The sequence below is a fragment of the Apteryx rowi genome, unplaced genomic scaffold (assembly GCF_003343035.1).
Source record: "Apteryx rowi isolate R43461 unplaced genomic scaffold, aptRow1 scaffold_376, whole genome shotgun sequence".
Taxonomy (NCBI): Eukaryota; Metazoa; Chordata; class Aves; order Apterygiformes; family Apterygidae; genus Apteryx; species Apteryx rowi.
In genome coordinates this window covers 809,938-832,992 of record NW_020450263.1, presented here as the reverse complement: position 1 = coordinate 832,992, position 23,055 = coordinate 809,938, and the positions used below count along the sequence as shown (strand labels likewise).

The window sequence follows — 23,055 nt, the reverse complement described above, 5'->3', positions numbered from 1 at the left end:
ATTACAGGAGCTGTTGTTTGGCCAAGTTGGAATGACTAATAATGACCACAAAATCATTTAGCTACGTATTTTCTGACCCAACTGTGATTGTTTTATAGGGAAGATTAAACCTCAGGGCATGAGGTGTGCTTGCATTCTCCAAAAACTGAAGTATGAGAAGAAAACAGTATTTTTGAATTTCAGTGTACATTTATTGATGCCTCTGTATGCTAAAGTCAAAGTGTAGTCAAGATGTCTGAATTTAAAAGTATTATTTCCTCTGAATATCTGGATTTGACCTTATTCAAGTCCTTTATTGTGCAATGATCCTTTTTTGTTTAACACACTGTAGATGTGAAGTGCCATGAAACTGTAACCCAGAGCCTTGCTAGCTTATCTTATTGACTTATCTCTGTTTTCTAGATAACTCAGAAGTGTAATTTGTAAATTCTTCAGAGCCAAGGCCTAGTTTTATTTCTCCATCTGAAATTCCACATGTACTCTAAAACACTTAAGAATCTAGAACATTTATAATTCTGAAATACAGACATTAATTGAAAAAAACCTTAAGTATTCTCTACAGAAAGCTTGAAATTAGGAATGAATATATTGTTCACCCTTTTGATAATAACTGGTTCAATAAACATACCAGCAGGGAACACATCCTGACAATAAGTGATTTTAGATCAAAGGCTGGTATGTTTACAAACACAATCAATGGCAACCTGTTTAAACTCTGAAAGTACACTATACCCTGGAGAATAGGCAGTAATTCAGAGATTTGCTTTTGACGCAGCCATATCATGTTATGATAAAACATTTCTTATAAAATTTTTATATGCATAATATGTACCCTCATTGTTGAGTATTTTGCTAAAACTCAACAACTTGATTTGACTCTTAAGAAACCAAAATGAATTTCTAGAAACAACCAATGAGTTTCTCTTAGTTCTATTATATCACACTGCATTTTTACCTCTACTTGTTTTAAGAATTAAGAATTAATGTTCTTAAACTATCATTTTAAGAATTATCTTAAACTAAACAAACTGACCATAAACAGTATTGTTATGGGGATACAAATACAATTCTGTAAATGAGTTATACCCTGTAAATGATTTGTACTCACCCTGTGCACCCTTTTGGCACATGTTAAAACAATTTTTGGAACTTCCATAATGTGTAATATATTAATCTTTATTCCACATAACACTCATAAGCATAGCTGGAGATTTTTTTCAAAATTTAGTTTTATTTAGTTTTGCTATGTATTTCTGTTCAGAGGAAAGGTTCCTAACATTCAAAAAAATCGTAATCATTAAGCTTATCTGATAGAATGGCAACAGGCATAAACATTTACATAAATTGTGTTGAGTAATGCCAACAGACAGCTTGCAAATACTGTACAGTTACTTTAGCTCTAAAAGGAACTAAAACATCTAAACTACTGTGGATTCCTTAAAAGACAAAGTCAATCTAAACACTTATGTAAACAGCTCTTTCAGTCTAAGATATTAAATCTGAGAAATTATTTTAAGACTGTTCTGTAAAACCTTTTAGTGAAGATGAACAAGAATTGACTAAAAATTAAACAGAGTCTGATTTTTTAAAGCTGAGGGACAAGTCTTCCCCGGCATTCAAAGGTGTTCCTTCCTGGCTGTACTTTCAGGATAACTTCTGAAAATGTTTCTTAATTGTATTTTAATTCCCAATCAATCATTCCATTTCTTATTTTACTACAGACACAAAGTTCATTTAAAAATAAGTGCAGCTGTTTTCTTTTTCCTCTGAACTTGACACAAAACCTTTTGCTTAGGAATAAAACTTAAAATAGCATTTTTAGTAACTTGCTGACAAAACCAGATATTGCTGAYTGCACAAACCCAGATACAAATGAGCAATATGAGACGTTAAACTTCCAGATACACTAGAGCTAGATGAACTGATTTTTCCAAAAGAAAACCAAACAGCTTGTAGGGAGCAAGTTGTTGATAAACAAAAGAAATCAAAAAGCAAAAAAGAACATCATAAACCTATTAACAATTCACAGAATAAAATGTTAGCTAATATTCTCCATTCCAAAGTAAAAATGATTTTCCAAAATATTAACAGCAATAAGTAAAAGGCACTGTCGCATTAAAGCCAGAGATTGAACAAAGCATGCATTGGTTGAACACACGTATTTTCACAATACAGAAGTGTCTTGCTTATGTCCCTTTTTTATTATTTGGTGTTTTGCTGTGGTATTTTCCTGCCAGTCCCACTGCCCCACCTTTGCTTCCATTAGCTATCTCTTACTTATGGATCCCATCACCATAAGGTACAGGCATCTTCCAAATGTACAACACAAAACCAGCTATATAATTTCTTGTTGCCCACACAACAATGTCATGAGTTCAGTTTGAGAGGGAGAGGCTATATACTGTGTTTTATTTCATTCTGATAGTTTTTTTGGGGAAGTAAAGGAATCTTTGGTGGTCACTGCTACAAGATTTTCTAGACAGGACTCAGATGATCCCCACATAGCTCTTGCTTGATCCCCACATGCTCTTGTTCTGGTGGATGACTCTGGCTGCATGTCCACAGACCACAAGAATACAAGCATTTGCTCTTTAACACGATTTAAATTAAACCTGCAAGAGAAGGCCCTGGCAGGAGCAGCAGCAACCAGGCCACACAGCTGCTTTGCTAGCTTCTTAATCCACTTCCTTGGATGAGGACACTGCGCCAAAGCTTGTGATGATTTCACCTCATTACAGGCTGGCCTGAGGACTACTGACATACCAAATATATTACTGGTAAGCTCTGTACTCCTTAGATAGGATCTTAATGGTTTCTTAATGCACTCCCTCCTGTCTTCCATCTGAGGGCTACTGTGATATCTGTACATCATGGAAAGTTCCCCTCTTCTCAAAGCTTCCCCCCTTGCCCCCCCCACCCACCAAAAAAACAAATTACAACAAAACAACTTTGAGAATAACATACTTAGTGTCATGCTGAAAAGGGAAGGATATTTCCTCAGAGTGGTGAGATTTCTTGGTTGTTTTTCTTGAGACATTTCCCCAGTTGATCTTTTGAGTCTGGTATCAAAAAAACTGTTCTGAAAGGTTAAGCTTTCACCCTACCCTAGACAAAACAGAAAAATGGGAAGGGGAAAGAGAAAGAACCTTGAGAGCTTTATAAATTAGTCTAATCTCCTATATTTCCAGGAAGACTGACCTGGTCCTGGGGATGTAAGTTGCTAATGTTATAAGAAAAGAAAACATGTAACATGCCTATCTGTGTACACATAGAAGCACACTATGTTAYAGTGAAAAAATGTTCATCTATAATTGCTAAATATTAATTTTGATCTGTTGCTTGTTTTACTGTTTAAGGTCTTGTGTCTAATTATTTGTATTTTGGAGTAAAAAGCATTATTTTTATTTACTTTTTTCCCTGGACCTATTCTCTCCCACCCCCAACACTTGCTGTTACAACCTTGAGTTCCTGAGATATTGCAGCATTCCCTGTCACACCTGTAACTATTTGTTAAACATTTATCTTTTGCAATACAATTACAGCAAAATAGTTAGGACTAAAATTATATCTACTACTGTTTATGATAGAATGAGGAATTTTGCTTTTAATTTATTCTGTTTGTTGAAGAGGTCTGAAAAACTCTATGCACATTCATAGATCAATGTCTAACTTTTAAAGCCTTTATCAACAGTCTTATATTTCCAGTTTAATCTTATCATCATGAAGGTAGACAAAACCAGACAACCACACAAGCTCCAGGAACTAGCACACAAGCAGTTCACAGTAATGAGGATGCATGTGAGTTTTCCTTTTTGATTTAGGATATCTCATGGATATTGCATGGATTGTGCAGGTGGTTCAGGCTTTTGGACTCCTATCCTTGCCAGGGTAAGAGAACTGCTGTGTTAGTGGCCGACTGAGATGATGTTCACTCTTCCAACAGGAGAGATTATTGCCGCGGCACACTGGCCAGTGACCACGATTAAATCCTACGTATCCCATACGCTACAGTGCAGGGTCAGATTCCACAAAGGAGTAAACAACACTTCCCTAGAACAAGAGTATTTCTGTAAGGAGGTCAAAAGTGATCACAGTTCTGTAAAGCAAACTGCACTAGAACACTATAAAATTATTGCAGTAGAAATTAGGTTCATTAAAGTTTAACTATTGTAAAAATGAGTATTTATGATTCAGCTATTATGTAAACAAGACAGACAAAGCACCTAATTAACAACATTTATAGTAATGGAACAAAAGACTATTTTAAAAAGGACTTTTCCCAGTTTGTTTCCAGACTTCTTTTGCTCCTTTAATGCTTTCTCTTTTCACACATTTCCAGTAACCTTGAATGCCTTGCTGTTGTGGTACCTGTAATAAAATTGTAGTGTGTTCAGCATTTACACAAAAAAAAGACTCTTACTCACAGACTGTGTAAATATTCATATAATATATAATGTAATGCTGCTGCTCCCATAACTCATATGCATAGTAACAAGTTCTTGATGGCAGCACTTCTCCCAGATTCATAAGCACTAAGGAATCTTCAGTTTACAATATAAGTTCTTTCTATTCACTATCTTCACTTGCATTTCTACAAGTGTTAACAAGATAGTTGCAAATTCTCCATAATAATCATCTGTTGTATTTAAAAAATGATAAATATATAACTGCAAATGACAGACTATGTCAGCTTGTTACCCTCAAACCTCGATGAATTCGGTTCTTCAGGACTCCAAGAAACTCTCCATGGCTGAGGCAATCATCTCCATCCAGATCAAAGATCTTGAAGATGGTATCCAAAACATTATCTGAGAGCTCCTGTCCTGTTGCCACCTTCACTGCTCTCTTGAACTCAGCTAGTAAAGACATAATATTACATTATATGTGACTGTGAACTGAAAAAATTGTAAAGCACATAAATAGCAAGATTCTGTACAACTTACAATGTCTCCTGGCATCTTAACTAGAGAATGTGGGATGTGTGAACTAGTAAACTATATCGGAAGACCTCAATCCAGATGTACTTGAGCTTGCTTCATATTTCACAACAGAATCTTTATTACCTGTATTACAAGCTTTTTAAACTGCACTACTCATTTTCAAGCAACAGTGAAAGTGATAATTAGTTTTTGCTGAAAATAGTTGCATGTTAAAAAAATATTTACTTTTGGCTGACATACATATGTGCATACAGATTAGAAAGAATTTGCCTTACTACAGCCTCATAAAAAACCACTACCATTTTATTTTGAACCAGTTGCATGTCAAATAACTCCGTAAGAATACTCTGCTCCTCAGAGAACAGTTTTCCTGCTACACTCCACCTCAACTGGCAATCCCCTCAGTGATTCGGTACAAACACATACCATCAGATACTCAGGGCACTGATTACAGCACATGGTTTTATGTACTTGTGGTTCTGTTTTTTAAAGAGGTGTTAAGAAGCAGGTTACCTCTTCTTAGATTTATGGGGGAAGAGCTTATGAGGACTTAAGGCAGAAATAGTTGTCATACTTCTCTGGAGATCTACTTTCCTCTTCAGCTTCTTGTCCTCTTTCTACCCTATCATATGCATTACAGTAACACCTAGTTTCCCACTTTTGGGCTTATGGTATAAAGAATTTGGAGTTTTGACTCAAATATAGATGAAGAAACAGGCATTGGCATTGCCATAAAACATTAGAAAGTAACAGTGAAATGATTATTATAGCAAGTACAATCACAGCACACAAATTTGATACATTTTTGTAGGCATTGTGGAAGTATGAATTTCAAGGAGGGACTGGAGCTTACTATAGTATAGTAGTTTTGTAGATTATTACAGGAAATTGTCCCACTAAATCATATATAGTGTATATATGTGTGTGTGTGTGTGTGTGTGTGTATGGCGTGTGTGTGGGTGTGTGTGTATATATATACACACTATGGTTCTATTCTCATAGACAAATGCAGTTTATAAACATTGGTATAAATATGATTAGTTCTGGGCAAGAGCACTCTTGGTTTAGTTCTCATCATTGCCTCTTTGAACAATTCATGTATAAATGTAGTTGATTCATTCACATTTAGTTCACATATAATTATGGGGAACATCCTTCTGTAAAAGGATATACCACAAATTAAAAGTGTCATGCAATACGAGATGAAGTCTTAATTTTGTCTTTAGAAACATGTAAGCTGTTTTAGCTCTTTATACTAAATATAAATCCAAAGCTGACACTGCAGTTTTTCTTGAACAGAATATGAAGAAAGGGAAAAAGACCTTCTAAAATTGTGAAGCATAAAAATCTTCAAACCAAGAAGGGTCATCTTATCAGGGAGAAAAGATGAGCTGCAAATTTAGAATAAAAAATATGCATAGGAATAATGGGAAGTGCTAAAGGACTGACCGATTAAAAAAAAATTCATATGTGTGTGAATACACACATGTACACATGCAAAACAGCCAAAGAACTTTGAAGAAGGAATGATTAAACATGTATATGTGTAACATTCATGAGTTACCTCAGAAGCTGTTTTCAATCACAATATGGTTCAGTGCATAAAGAAACGCTCAAGTGCTGTTTGGTTAGTAATGAGCTTTTCTAAAGAAATGTTACTAGAGTGAACACCAGCTATAGGCTTCATCATCCTTTGGCACTCTAGAAATGTGTTGCTTACATAAAGGTGAGCTAAACGCTCATATCTCACTTGTGACTATTATTTCGTCATTACTTCATCCTCTTTTCTTTCCACTTGTACGTCTTGTATTAATACAATCTGTATCCCCCATAGAAGAAAGATGCTGACAAATGAGGCAGAGGAGGGCCATGAAGCTGGTTGGGGACGGGGGCAGGTGATGGAAGAAGAGAAGCTGAGGGAACTGAGGATAACAGAAGGATGAGGGGGTATCTAGCTGCAGCCTTCAGCTACCTAAACGGCTTATAGAGAAGACAGAGGCATATTTTTCTTTGGGGTGCACAGAGGTAAGAGGCAATCGTCACAAGTTGCAGCAAGGTAATCTGATTGAAAACAGAGAAAAAATCTTCACTACGAGAGTGGTAAAGCACTCTAGAACAACCTAGAACAGGTTGCCCAGAGAGGCTGTGGAAACTAAACTCTCACTGAAAGCTGGATTAACTAGTGATGGAAATTACAGCATGGTAAAAACACAAAGGTTTGGCCTTTGATTTAAATAATCTTTGTATTTCTCTCTCAAGAATATTGAATTATCTTCCTGTCTTGTCACATGATTCTTTCATTTTTTTAGATAAGCCCATCAAATATTTATTTCAATGAATGTTAAAGTCTCATCAACTTTCCTCAGGAATTTTTTATGCTACTATTTTCAGAAAACTTATGAGGGCTGTCTTTCAAGTATAACAGGTAAGTAACAACCTCAGAACTAGAACAAAAAGCATTTTTATTTCCATGAAAGTTTTGCTGCATTGCTCCTAATTTCTATTATATGGGAAAGAAGAACTATCAGCAACTTCTCTCCCCCAAATCTTTGTTAAAAGAAACACGTTACTACATGTTTTTTTTTTTTTAATAGCTATGATTGTGTAATACTACATAAGCACATGGAGATGACAGTATGGAGGAATAAATAAAACATAGTAAATTGCTATAAACACTTCAAAAGAACAGATTTCTACTGTTAATTTCCTCAGAAAATTAGTTTTATTAGCAGGAAAAAGTTTTATTATCATGAACTGTTACAAAACATGCATTCTTTCATGAAAACCTTCAGTCAAATTTCCTGATCTATAACTTGGTCTGATGTGAGTGGTTTGGTGAATGGGATATTATATAGCTCACTAGAACTTACAAATTAAAACATTTTGGGAAAGATGCATCATTATTTTTCCTGAAGTAGAATCAATCTGGAAGAGCAGGATCCTATATTTTTGGATTCCATAATGCTACTTTGGGATAACTTATTTACATAAATTCTGTAACAAATATATTTTCTCTTAAAAATACATATATGAAGCTGTGCAGCACTTACCCCGTTTAACAGGACGATTAGCTACAGTAAACATCTGCATGGCAATAGAGAAGTCTTCCAGGTTGTTTGTAAACTTGCAAAAAGTCTTGAATTCCTCCAAACTGATATTCTAGAGTATTACAGAATTCAGATGATATATATTGAATAATACATTCAAATCTTAGTACATCTATTTCCTTAAATCTGGTGGGACCTAATATTTAGGTGTGAGTCTGCTTATTCATTGTCAATGTTTTTGTTTCTTGGTTGAGAAATTATCACTATTCTTATTTGCATAAAATCATTGTGAAAAGCTGCAATAATTCATTCAGAAACTAGTTACATTTTTGTATACTCATACTCAAATGAAAACTTGTACTTAAAAACGAGGAAGCAAAACAAAGTATACTTTATGTACCAACCTCGCCTGCCTGAATTCTGTCTTTCACATTTTGCCAGTAAATTTCATTGTTTTCCTCATCAGTGAAATACAGCAGCCATTCTGCAAAGTCTTCTTTTCTCATGACGTTCAAGCCCTTTGAAAACTGTATGAATTCCATTTCTTGTACTTCTGTTTGCAGATTTTCCATGAATCTAAGTGTAAACAAACATTATCCAACAGTTGCTACTTGCACTTGCACCACTTTATCACTACTCCTACCTTAACTACTACATGTAGCAGACACTAACACCTAACCACAGATACTATCTACATCAGTGTTTAAAATGTTGTTGATGTAATTTTACCTGTTGGTACTGATTTGTTTCCACTGCTGCATTTCAGTAATTATACCAGTAGGGTGCTCTCTAAGTCTATGTACATAGCTTGCTGCTGGTAAGATAATTTACAGATGCACCTAACATATAGTTTTTGCATATGAAAGAAAAATGTGCAGATAATCAGATAAAACTACTGAAGAGGCAGTATTAAAATGAATGAATGAATGAAAAAGGACACAATAACTAAAGGCCCAACACATGATTTATGAAATTTCATATTAGTCAGAGAGGAATGACAAGGTTGGAAAATGCTTAGAAAGATGAGGCTCTAATAATCACAAACAACATAAGCCCTAACTAGAAAGGTGACAGAAAAAAAAGGAAAATTGAACTCATCGATACAGGAAAAGATGACTAAAAGCCTCAAAGATTATAACTGCAGAGAGGGGTTTGGCAAATCAGGTCTGCACTCATGAGAGAATGGATTAAAGAGGATTACAGTTGACATGTGCAGAGTTTGGAAGAGGGTAGAAAATGATGTCACAGGTGTTTGGGAAGGTAACAAGAGAACTGTCTGAAAAAGGGAGGTGTGAGTATCAAGGTTTTTAGGATACATCTTTTTTTTAGGGAGAAAAAGAGAGTAACACATGAAGCAAGTAGCAACCTGCAGGCACAGAAGCTACCACTATAAGCAGAGCTGTAGCTCTGAGTTGCAGTTTGGTTTACATGGCCATTATCCTTCCTTCTGGCCTGATACAAATTTGGAGAAAGCAGAAAACAATGGTGTGATCTATTTGATAATTCTTACCTTAGAAATGGGGCAATGTAAAAATAAGTGATAATTTTTTAGTGGAAGTAAAGGCTAAAAAAACAATGACGCTTGCCAGAATGTCCCTACTGTAACAAAAGAACCCTGCTTTAGTGAGTTGCAATAATTACTGATAGGAAGGAATGAAATACTTCTATACTGAGACAAAGCAATTAGTTGGAAAAGAGGACAGCTAAGTGTCTATGCAGCAAAAATGAGTAGAGGCTCATTTGCTTGTCAGTATTTGCATGGCCTCACTGGATTTGAATTCTTTTCCCTGAAATTGAGGCATTTTAGTCYGTACAACTATCTTTAGTTCTTTAATGAGATCACTTGGACAATTAGTAGCTTGAAACTGTGTGCAATCTGTAAGGGGTTAGCTGAAGACTGCTTTTGCAGCATAAGCTCTCTCTTGTATTTTCTTCCACAATAATTAGAGCTGCACATACAAATAAAGGGCCTGAACAAATGCTTCATTGCTCAGGGCATGCAGATAAATGAAAGCCTCACAGTGGAAGTGATTTTAAGTGGCAGGCTACAGTTTTATTAATGCAATACCGAGGAGGGGTATGGCATGCTCTCTTATTTTATATGGACATCTATCTGGTCCAGTAAAGTAGGTTTATAAGGCTTCCACAACATAGTCAATAATTGAGGCATATTCCTCCACAGTCCACCTTAAGACCTGGCTCACTTTCAAGTCCCCTTACTCCCTCTCACAAGGGGATAAAATCCCAAAGGAATTGCTTGGTCGGCAGATGTGAAGGAGAGGCCCGTTGTCTTACAGAGCTGCAAAAGCTTCCTTGTAGCTTGCAAACCATGCTTTAGTTTTCAGACGCAGCTCCTGCCCTTGCAGCTAAGCTAATGAGGTGACTGCTGCTTCTGGCCAGCCAACAACCAGCGTGGGATGGAGAAGAGCTGCCAGCCTGCTCAGCAGTCCCACTGCTCTGTACAGCCCCAATGAGATGCCACTGTTTCAGCTGGCAGGAGAGAGGAAGGCAGGGACTACCACTTGGTCTAGGGTAGGGCAGAGCACGGCCATAAGGGATGGGCTGGTGGAAGGGTGACAGGGTGAAGGAGTCCCTGGCTATCTCTGGGGTGTGGATAAAGATGGTTAGGACAAAATACATCAGCGTATATAATAGGCCATGCTGCTAGGAGAAGCAGTTGTGGCTGGGGGAACTCAGAGAACTGTTGCCCCTGAAGCCTATCAGAAACTGGCTGCTCTCTACCTTGAAGACCGTGATCCTCAGACCATTTTTTATATCCACTATATCTGTCCTGGCTGACCAGGTAAGAAGGACCAACATCATGAGGGGCCTCCCCCAGAGGCAGGTGGGATCGGTGTAGACCAGGCAGGGGGTCAGTCCAGCCGAGACTGGACCAGGATCGCTTTGCTGCATTTTGAGTGTGTATGGCAAGGTCTGAGGAGCAGGTAGGATCCGGGACATGGTTTATGCTTGTCTGGAAGTCACAACAGAAAACACGCAGAACGATAGCTGCACCTTTGTAGTCTCCAACCCATTTAATGCTTGGTCTAGGGAAGGAATTGCTGCTGAAAGGGAGATCACTTTCAGAAATATGCCTAAACCGTGGATATAGGGAAACAAGACACCATGTGTTTTATTTTCCTGGCTTTTAGTCTGTGAAAGGTGGACACACCTTTGTTATTTAAAGTATGAGTTATTTATTGGGGGAGCAAGTCTCAAATATTAGCTGTCCTGGTCATGTTCTTCCATCTTCTCTACATGCTACAGTTGCAGATACTACTTAAGCAGAAGACCCACAGCAGTCTGCTCACTGGCTGCTTTGGCCATACCAAATAAAGGCAGGAGAGCTGAAAGACCAAGCATTTTTACGTGCTGAGGAAGAAACCAGGTGGCCCATGTAGCCACACACATCAGCCAGCTGAAAGGTGCAACAGACCCAAAGAGGAAAGGGAAAGGTTTGGCTGTGGCATTTTTAACATGCACTTGCTTCTGCACCCTCTTCTGGCCTGCCAGAGAATGAAGTGTTGCATTTCCCCTGTCCCACTGTGGGTTTTCACYGCCTTTTCTCAGGCCTGTTTTTTTGCCCATTCCAGTTGCCTTGAGGCAATGATACTGCATACTTCCTATTGCCTGATAACTACATATCTTACTGCACTACTCAGATTAGGGAGGGGAGCTTCACTTATTACTTATTTAGGTACAAAATATTTAATGGATATTTCATTTCAACTTGTAGGCTTGCTCCTGGCAAGGCGGAGTGGGAAGATTTCATGCAGTACTAAATGCTACTTGGAGCAGAAGCTGAACCATGCAATTTAAAATTCAGATGTGATAGTCTCCTATATTACAAAAATTACAATAATATGAATCATCGCATCAGCATTCTAGGTCATTTTTATTCCCAGATGTGAGAGTTAAAAATCCTAATGAGTTTTTTTTTTAGAGAAAGTTATTAAAAGTTATTTTTAATAACTTTCTAGTTAGAAAGTAAAGCTTGATACTTATATGCCTAAGACACTACTAGAGATATTTGCTTTTGCACCTGCTGGATCACAATGTGATGAACTTCTGCTGGAAATTCCTTCAAATTTCTTCAGATATTAGGAAAAACAAGAATAGAAATGAAAATCCTGCTCTCCTGAAGTCAATAGGAGCTTGGCCATGGACTTCTAAAGGGTCCAGGGGTCCAGAACTAGAAACAGGGAAGAGGACTGTGATCTCAGAAAATGCTGTACAACTCCAGAGTAATTACACTGGGAATACTCTTACACTACAGTAGCTGACAATAAAAGCAAGTCCTGAGTTTACAAAAACTGAGTTTACAAAAAAAGAAAAGGTAAATCCTTAATTTTTAAGATGGTAAAAAGGCAGGGAACAGACAGCACTTTAAGATAACCTGCTTTATCCACACTCTTTAAAAACACCCACGTTGAAGGCTAACGGCCAAATTTGTTATCCTGTTACAACAGCCTCCAGAAACCTTATCAGGATTTAAGCCCTCATTTTGTAATATGCTTTGCAAATCTATAGAAAGAGGGAGTCTCTCAAGACTTTCTGGCAACTCACCTTTCAGAGAAGTGAAAATGTAATAAAAGTGGGGGGACCTCAGGAATCCAGTTATCCTCCCTCCACCCTGAGATGTTGAAATGAAGTGCTAGCTTTGTATATTCCTTATGGCACACAAAGTAGCAGAAGGAGCACAAAAGGAAAGGTTAGGAAAAGCTTCCCTTCATACACCTATTGACCTGTACTGAAAGTTTGTACAGAGCTTTAATACTCAAATACAGAACTGACCAGTGCCTGTGGCAGTAATCTGCAGGAAGGAAACGTAACAACAAAGATTGTCATGGATACATCACGCCAGCATCTGAACTCAGCTGAGGCTCATCTTTGGACACTGGAGTCCTGTTGAAGATTTGATAGTCCCCTCTGCAGGAAAGGACTGCTACAATCCAGCTGCCAGGCTGCCTCTTTGCAAATCTGACTTTCCAAACAGAATATAGAAAATCTAATGTGGACTTGACCATAAGCTTTATAGAACTTCAGATACATGCTCATAAATTCGGTTTTGCAAGCCGCAAGACAGTTGATGAATCTCACGGTTTTCAGAATTATAGCAAAAAAGCACTTTGATTTAATGTCCTCAAATGTTTCCAACTCAAACATAACAAAACTACTCACTTGCATTTATAAACATTCCGTAGAAACTAATCAAGCTATTCCTCTGGTAGGTATATAGGAAAGGAAGAAATGGAGATTCTTCTTAACCTTATTACTAACTATCCAGGAAATGTTCAAATTCAGTTATGATATGAATACATAATCATGAAGCCAGATTTTGCTCCCATCTCTTCCATTTCCTCACTGTCTGATACTGGCTACATGTGATGTAATCTCTAAGTGTGCTGGGGGTTTATGTACATACATATACTTGTATCTGTGTGTATATGTACACACAGACAAGTAAGGGGGCAACCATAAATCTGTTTTTGCAAAGCACTTCTAAATCCCTAGATGAAAATCACCACAAATGTACAAACTATCATCACAGCAAAAGCACTGCTGCATTACTGCTTGATGAGGCTACTTGGAAGAGATTCTGCATCCGTGCATCAGCATAAACACGGAAAAGCACCAAGTTTCAGCACTAGCAGTGTGGTCCTTTCTAGATCATTCTGGTTTCCTATATGAAAGACTTCAAATGAAACGTAACAAGGAATTTCAGAATACTGAAAGAGCAGAACACGACAGGTGAAGAAAAGATTGTGTACGGTCATACAATTAGTGGTCTTTGAGCTAAGGCAAAAAATAAAGACGAAACAATGAATAAAGAATATTTCTGGTGCACAATTCTATTAATGTATATGAAGTTTTGAAGCAACAAATCAAGTAAGAAAACACTGTAAAAAGGATTTGAAAAATGCCCATTTTTTAACCATACCAGAAAACAATCTCTGTAAGCCATTTGTAAACCAGAAAAAAATACAGCCATTACAGTTTTTTGTATTTTTCTTTCCATACTTTGCACTTCTTCCTTTTTCCTTTTTTTTCCCCCTTCCTTTCCTTCAAGTGGATTGTGAGAGATTTAAGCTTGTTTAGGGACAGATTACAAAAAAAAATCATAGCAGTCGTAAACTCTTTTGGGAGTAAATTACTGTCTCCTCTTTTATTTGGGATTAGACATGCTTAAATAAGATCAGTAAGGGACTTTTTCAGAAAAAAAAGGTGGCTGTCAAGAAGAAATACTTGCTATACCTAGAAGACTATTTAGCTTTCTACCCAGAAAGAAGAAAAAAGAATACATAAAGCACTGCTGAAATTCAAAGCGCAAGTGAAATGCTTTTGGAAGGAAAAGCCCCCAAATGGTTTCTATGTCTCAAAAAATAGGGACAACTACCATGCATGAAAAAAAGCCTGGAATTCCAATGACTTTCTGGCTTCATGTTTGAAATCTGACATTTTGTAAGACAGGGCTTGGTATTAGAGGCTGACATTATTGCTGAGTTGTAAAACTCAGTGGTGGTTGCCTGAAACTGAATTTTTTTCAGGTCTTCTGAGAAGAAAGTGTGACCTGCTTACAGCTTCTTGCATTACATTAACCCTTGTTACATCATTTTAGGCTTTGTGCATGTTGTTCTATACCATCTTAAACTGTTGTAGAAGAACAACCATTCCAGTTGTGTTTGACTAGGAGGCACCACCTTTACTAGTGATGTATGTAAACTTACTTCAGAATAATTTAGATTAACACTGCCTAACTTTTGCCAGGGAAACCAGCTGTTGCTTTCGAAGTTCTGAATGGTGACATTAAGGACAGTGTAGCTGGCAAGAAATTGTGTAGCACTTTTGAGCTGAACACGTATTCCTTGAATCAAGAAGATTAAGATCTTAAGCTTTAAGACCTTTGAAACCTCCTTGTTCCTATAGGAAAAACATAGGATTGTGCTTCCTTGATTGCTTCCACAACTTCTAAGCAGGCACAGGGGAAGCTGCAGAATGAAGCAGGAATCCCACCACTAGATGCAAGCTGCTCAACAGAGAAAGAAAAGGAGCAGCTTTCTCTGCTGTTTTGACTATGTTCTGCATGATATTGAGAAAAGAGCTTGACTGGACACAAAATACCTATGAAAAGATTACTTCTTTACTTCCATACACACAGCAGCTCAAGAAAGGCTAAAAATGTTATTTTTTTCTTCTGTTTCATGGTCTCTTTCCTTATGTCCACTAAAAAGCAGCTTGGGGACTGTCCTTGTGTGCACCATCTATGATGACTTCCAAAGAACCACACACCAGGTGGAGACAGCAGGAGCACTGCATGCTTAAACATTTTGCCTCTCTCCAGTCAATGTGCTGCCTGTCTTTGGGGCTGTGGGAAGGAGGCACCAGAGCTGGCTTAGAGCAGCTCTACGTTGCCTGAAGAGCTGTAGAGGGTTTCTGTCTTCTTTGTGCCATCTGAATGCAAAGAAAGCAGAAAAGGGCAAATTATTTGCCCTGATATATTGACTGTGGCCCTCTGATATTTTTTAAATCATTGGACTGTGGGCTAAAAGGGCTGGACATCATTGGTGTACATGAAGATACAGATGGTTACACACTCACAAAAGGATATTTTAAAGTCAGCCAGAGAAACTGAAAAGGKAGCATGAGTAAAATATATGTAAGTAATGAGGTGAGAACATTAGTCTCTGCTTTCTGAATTCCCTTATAAGTACAATGAAATTTCACAAAGAAAGCATTCCTGGATTATTTTTTTTTTTAGTTTCAGGGACTCTACAGCACAGTGCTATCTGTATATTTAAGTAATGTGACAAGTTTTAGTGTGTCCTAATCAAATTTAATCATCCCTACTTTCTAATAGGTACTACACTGATCAATGAAAGGCTTTCTAAGCAAGAACTTGGAAAATGATAAAAGCATTCACCATCATTATTTTCTGCTTTTGACAATGATCTATGTCTGTACAGCTCATCAGTCATCTCTTGTAAAAACAGCATGGCACTTTGATCAAACAGCCAACAATAGCTTCCCGTGTAAGGTAAAATGTTATGAGCGGCCATCAGACAGAAATCACATTTTCTCTGAACAATAGGAACCCAGAAATGATGTGCTTGATTTACTTGCAAATAAAATCATGTGAAAAGTGATATCTTCGCACAGGTTAAAAAGACACTGATCCTTTTATTCACCTTTCTGTCTGTTAAACAAACTTGGCTGTCATGTTGCAACTGACATGGAGTGTATACGCAGTGATAAAGAGGCACATTCCAACTCCATGAAAAATAACTGCCACTGTTGAAAAATTACCTGCATTAAACCTTACACTTATCCCACAAAATTTAAGAGCAAGATGTGGGAGTTTGATTTTGATTGCAGGCCTCTATCTGTGTGGTAGGCAAAGGTCTTTAACCTGCATGTTCTGAATGTATTAGGTGCATAGTTTTATCAGTGTCATGCCTCATTGGGTCAACGTAGGATTTTATCTAAAACCTGAGGCATTCCAGTTTACACTGTATATGCAAACACAACCTTTTACTGGTGCTCTCTGTCTTTTGTTTCATTTAGAGGACCTATGGTATAGAAAAGGGAGCTGCAGGCATCTTAAACTTATTTTACTCATTTAGCTTTCTATTGAGTCATGGTCTTCAGAAGAGAAAGGTTGTTTATTTGAAGACTGGTATGTGCTTGAGTCAATGGAGGGGAACACTGTAGTGTTAAGAAAATTGTCACTCTTCCTTTTTTATTTTGGCTTTCCCCAAACCTCTACTGATTGCAACAACATCCATTTTTAAGAGAGCTGATACAGATTCCCCTGCTTCTGAATATAACTTGAAATAAACATTTTATCCTGATTTATTTTCACAGATCACAAACAACTGATTATTTTTGTAGAAAAAGTACTAGTAATGTAGATAATCTCTTGATATTGTGTTACAAGACAGGTGTCAGGATGCATGCAGGTATTTAGGCACTTAGCTTGCATTTATCTCAATGAAAGAGTGTGCATTTGGATTCTGGGCTCAAGTTCACATGGGAAGATATGTCTTGAATTGATATGGGAGAAACTGATCTCCCAACTAATGGAGGGTTTTAAGCAGTTAAGTTGTGATGCTGTGTAGGTGGTGGTCATCGTTACTGATTGAAATAAAAATTGGAAGAAAGAATCTCATCCAATTAAAACACCAGCAGCTGATACACCACTGGGCTTTCAAACTGAAAGCAACCAAAGCAGAACTCCGTACTCTGATGTAGACAAGAATAACAGCATATTTCTGAAATGTATGTGATGTATAAACTGAATGACTCCCTATATCAAACTTAGAACTTTTTATTAACTTCTGATTTTACAAAGCTTACAGTGAAATAGACTGGTATGAGATTGACTGTCACATGCTTCAGGGAACAATGGTCACTATTTCACTGCAGTTTCAGTCGGATGTGGTGTTTACTTTCTGGCTTAATTTGAGTTCTGACTTGAGTGCCATGAAGTACCTGCACAGTCCCCTTGCAAAAGTAGTTCAAAGGGTAAAAGAAAAGGCATGGTTAAAGTCTGAACAGAAGCTGGAATTTGAAGTGAGGACAGAAGTTGCCTGTATCCTACCATAAGAGCGGGGGAGAGGGGGCAGGGTGTAGGTCTCAAATGTTTTTTGTTGATTAGCAGTCACTTTTTTGATGATTTGACCAAGAAGAAGAAAAATGCTCCTGAGCCATACTGTCTGAAGCTACGCCATCAAACAGCTGCCAAGAACGGTAGTCCCAGCTCTCATGACCTCCAGCCCCACTGCTGCTTTTGAGCTCATCACGGTGCTCAGCTTCTCCTGCCGAGAGCAGACTCCAGGAGCTAAACTAGAAAGTTAACCATGCAAAATCATGAATAGCCTCCTGCTTGCTTACCTGCTTAACTTTCTGAACCAGCTCAGTGTGAGGTCAGATTAATCCCTGTGTTAGTGCAAAGTAGAGAGAGTAGGAATAGGATTGGTTGCTGTTAGACTTGCGTATCTGAAAAAGTACCTGAAAAACTCAGAATACCGAAGCTTTTCTTTTCCTTCTCTTCCAAAGAAATGTACCAGTAACATGGTATTAACACCAGAGCCTTCCAATTCTGCTCCCTATAAAATGAAAAACTACGATTAATTACTAGGCATTGAATGACTATTGCTATCTATTCAACACAAATCTTGAAATATTTTGAACTAGAATTTTACAAGATACCATTGTAATTTAATTACTGTTCCCAAAGCTATCTCAAACGAATCTCAGAGCTGCATAATTCCTCCACATGAACGAGAAACAATGCATTATATGTTCTGCTTCTAATATATTCTATACAAAGACTGAATACATTTTATAACTACCTTTTGTGTATGTTGTTAGAACTTAGAAGATTGCTAGTTATATTTTTTAAAAACTTGACACTTAGCTGAATACTGATGTTAAAAAGTTAACATCTTTGTAAAAAAAGTGTTTTAATCAGATCTTTCAGATTTGTTCCAGCCATTTGCAAACTCTGTTCTGTAAATACATTCATGACTTAGTTATGGAACAAACTAGAAAAACACATTCACAGTATTCTATTGTAATATGTTTTATATGGCTTCTTGCCATATTTCAATTTTCTTAATTTTTCTAATTTTATTTAATCTGATAAAAAGAGTTCTGCAGAAAAAGGATGAACATTATTTCAACTCAGAAATCTTTATCAGCATCTTTAACAAGCCTAAAACCACACATAATGCTGGATATCTGTTTTGTTCTTCTTTCAGCACTAACATAGTGGCATTTCTTTGAACGCAACAAAACACTAAGAAACATGAAGAGAGATTTTTTTTTTTTAAGTCTGGAGGGATTTCAACAAACTATTCTTATGACATCTAAATAGCCTCTGTGTCTTTTATCTGGCTGAAGAGGTAAGATGAAAGACAAGAGTCTATTCATAAGATTTAATACTAATGGTTATTTAGCTTTCAGCATCATCAATAACAAGTCCCATTAGTCCACTGTGCGTTTCATGCTTACTGCATATGTGACACAATATTTTATCATTAAAGAGGTAACATTCCTCATTTCTACCTGCAAATCACAATTCACTAAATGCCAGTGGTAGGAAGTAAGTATGAATGAACCTAGAAAAAACCTTTCAAGTCATATGCAAACTGCACTTATTGAACTTTAACATTTAACAGTAGGCAAAGAATATTTAAATACCCACAAGGTCCATGCTTCTCAAGTTTAAACAGTTCAGGTTACGAAGGAGACTGATACATAGATTCCTGTATGCTTATTTGAAAGTCAAACCCAAACTATTTATGTCAGAATGCAAGGTTTTGTAGGAAGAAACAGAGGAGAATCAACACATTTCTCACTATAGGAAATTTCTCATCTGCTTTTTGTGCTTTTGGTTTACATGTTTAAAGGAGACTTGAAAAATGCAAAAAAATAGATTTGCTGAAGTAACTTTTAGAGCTGAACTCCTGATTACATGATTTAATGTTTCTAGTAACTCATATTTAACTATGACTCCATATCGAAATCAGTGTTGCATTGAAAGCATGCTGAAAAACAAGGTTTAAGTAATGTTAAAAACTAAGTCTGCAACAGAAAAAGGTTTTCTTCTATTCAGGTTTCTGTAGTTATAAGCTAGAAGACATACAAACAATACCTATCTCATCTTATCTAAGATGACAAAGCCTATCCCTGGATTTATAACAAATATGCACCTACTTGTTGGCTACCCTCTTTATCAGTTGAAATTCCAAGGTGGATCTGGCAGATGTCCAAGCACTATGTTAGAGTTAAATATATTTTAAAACTACAAAACAGTACATTTCTTTAAAACAGAATATGCAATAGGAAACCAGAGAGACTACAGCTTGAGGGTAAAATTTCAAAAAAATTTCTTTCACTAGGGTTAATGCTATTAAATTAAAGTACATGTTAGTACATAATTCCTTTTTGTCCACGGAATCATTAGGAGCTTTTGCTGCTGAACTGTATAAATTAGTACCAACATGACAAATCTTTGTTAGAAGATAATGAGAGCTCTATTAATATTTCCAACACCTCACCCTCCTGAGCTTAGGTAAAAGAATAACTTACACTTGGAATGTCTCTCTTGGCAATGAGAGTGAAATGGTAACCTAATCTTAAAGCTGTAAAAAAGACCAGACTGCAACTTTCAGTCACAGAGCCACCATCTAAATTCAGTGAAATTTTGTACTCTGGTGTGTCTGGTGGCTTCAGCCCTTGGCAGGTGTCCCACAGCCCCTTTCTGAGCTTGCAGAAAGGAAGCTCAGGCACAGAGCAGAGAAGCGATAGTGATAAGTTTTGAGTCTTACCCTGATGTGAGCATGGGTTGGGGTGTGGACATATGTCTAGATCAGGGAGCTCAGATGTGTCCTAGGTCCACTTGTTCAAACAAAGAATCCCAGAGACCAAGCTCTGATGCCACACAAGCCTATATGAACTAATGAACACGTGTGTACACATTATAAATATAAGCTTACATTTCTAGAGTAATTTTAACTCCTGGTACACTTTTCAAAAGCATCATGAACTGCTAAATTATGCAATTCTTCCATTTTAAACAAGATCAGATAACACATTTATTTCTTTTTTATGTTACACAGACTGGTAGAATAGAAGTCGCATGCTGCAGACACTGAGTCACAGCGCAGACCTAATCCTGTAGCTCTCCACTGAGCTTCTGACATTTATGACCTGATACTGCAGCAAGTAGTAACAGGTGCCACTGAGAAGAAACTTATCACTTAGTGAGATGGGTTTTCAGAATAATGTACCTAACTGATTTTCAAAACACATCTGAACTGTTAATAGACTGACTGTCTCTTGACTCTTACCACCTTTCATTGCAGAATGCACTAGAGGCATGACTGGCAATTATTAAAGTCTGTAATATGTTCCTTGTTCTCTTACTTGCTTCCTGGAAGATGATGTTAACTATGCCATGTCTTGTTTTGGTAGAAAATTTAAAAATAACACATATTTTGGATTTAAGTTTTTTGGTTAAGATAGACAGTAAGCAAATAAAGAACTGGGACAGAAAAGAAAGGAGAGTCAAGGAGAAAAATATCTTAGCTTCTATCTGCTATCGATGACCTGAATCTTTCTAAAGTTAAGACCAAATCTTTCCAAATTTTTCTGAGAGGCCTCTTCTCTGAAATGTTACTTGTTTTTCAGCTGCTAGGTCAGGCTGCTATCCCTGGAGGCAATCTAGTCTTCAATCTAAGCAGTTTAGCCTCAAGCACTGCTTGAGAGAATGAAGCTTTCTATGAATTTGGAGAGTCTCCAAGATGTTGGGACATATCCCCAAATTCAGTTCTGAGAAGTAGTTTCTGAAGATATATCCATTATGATATTAATCCTACTAGGTACAGCTAGTCAAAAGAATTGTAACTGGACAGGCAAACTAGCAAGACTGGGAGATCCAGGTCTCCAGCACCAGTCTTTCTGGCAAAGCCCAGACAGCTTAAAGCGGGCCCCAGAATGAACAGCATAAAATTTTATGATGTATCAGCTTTAATCCTGTAAATCTATACCAATGTATTAATGCACTGCAAAGCACTTTCTCACTAGGTAGGCTTCAAGAATATATCAGATCTGGTACGAACAGGCTAAACTGTGTATATTTTTTTTCTATAGAGGGTATAACAGACAATACCTGAGAAGAGATCTGATGGACGATTTTCGAAACAACAAACAATCTGTATCTAGCATTTAACAATATCTGGCATTCCCACTACTCGAGGATTAGTTGTTCTATAGTGACAACTAATGCCATGGAATTGGTGGGTTGTCCTGTTAGTGCCTTTAGCAAGGCAGAAAATGTAACTTCATTCTTCTCACATTAATGTCCTTTCAGCTTTCAGCACGTCACCCAGAGTTCTCCATCAATTCATCAGGATATACAGGATAAAAAAGGTTTCCAGCCACACAGGCTAAAAGCTTATCTGGGAGCAAATGTTTTGGGAAATACTTTATGATAAAAATATGAACAAGTTCAAACTAGTTTTGCTGCCAGCAGGCTGAGAGGGACCAAACCTCACTGCGTCAGGCAGTCAGGGAATGGCACTGCACGCTGTGAAGCTGGAGGCGATCTGACTGGTACAATGCTGGTAGCTGGGGAAAGCACTTTCCACACTCAGTTGGGCACAGCCCCTCACAAAAATGCAATCTCTGTCTCCCTATCATGCCATATTTTAAAAATATTCATTTCCATACAAAGCAGAGAATTTGTAACTAGGAACCCCCTCAGGAGATACTATGCTCTAAGCAGCACATTCTTTTGATTAATGTTAATTTGGCCTCAAAGGCAAACCATAAGCATTCTCAGCCTGCTTAAATCTCTTTGCTCTCCAGGCTAAAGCAGACTAGATCGACTGTGACCAATTTCCCCCTCTCATGGTGTGTACGTGTTCCCAAGGATCCCATGTCTGGCTGCCTTCTGAAGTTTCTATTATCACAGAATGCCCCCTGCATATACTTACTCATGTGCAGCATTGCCAGTTTATTCCAATTAATTTTATAACTAAATGCATCATTTAGACTTGAGAGATTAGGAATAGATATTTACAATTCGGAATCAAGGACTAGAGCTGTTAGTGTACGGCCAGATTGTGCATCTTCCTCGGCCTGTCACAAGGCCGCACTGATATCTAGCTTCTGTAGCTATATAATTTAAAGGGTTTCAGACTAGGCTAAGTAGCAGAGATTAAACGAGTAACCTTGTCTCACACATCTGTGAAATGGAAAGCAAAGTGATGGTAATCACAGTGGGGTTCTAGATACACTCTCACGGGAGAGAAATTTCACTATCAAAGTCAAATTCAACGTACTTGCAGAATAGGTACATAGGATGGTGTCAGAAAGATGTTTCTTTGTCTCTCTTGAGGCTACAATGTCATCAGAGCACTTGCAAAAATAAAATCATTTCCTTGTCTGTGAGGTAAAACAATGACCCAGCTGTTTTTTAACAGCTTTAATGTCTTTAACTACCACAGAGCCTTGGTCCTTTATGGGGTTTACCTGCCTGGAGAGCTTCCTTTAAAGTATGC

At 37.4% G+C, this 23,055-nt stretch overlaps 1 protein-coding gene across 5 annotated transcripts in view; it reads right to left on the bottom strand.

Moving 5' to 3' along the window:
• Positions 1-1,155: 1,155 nt before the first annotated feature.
• The window catches only part of MICU2 (mitochondrial calcium uptake 2), a 163,196-nt gene continuing 141,296 nt past the window's right edge, over positions 1,156-23,055 (bottom strand). For all 5 annotated transcript variants that reach the window (XM_026073732.1, XM_026073729.1, XM_026073728.1 and 2 more), the window contains 5 exons: positions 17,996-18,093; positions 8,392-8,563; positions 7,991-8,099; positions 4,699-4,856; positions 1,156-4,368 (listed from right to left, as the gene is read on the bottom strand). In XM_026073732.1, the coding sequence (XP_025929517.1) occupies positions 4,264-4,368; positions 4,699-4,856; positions 7,991-8,099; positions 8,392-8,563; positions 17,996-18,093 (642 nt within the window). In that variant the 3' untranslated portion in view covers positions 1,156-4,263. The remainder of the gene's footprint in view (positions 4,369-4,698; positions 4,857-7,990; positions 8,100-8,391; positions 8,564-17,995; positions 18,094-23,055) is intronic.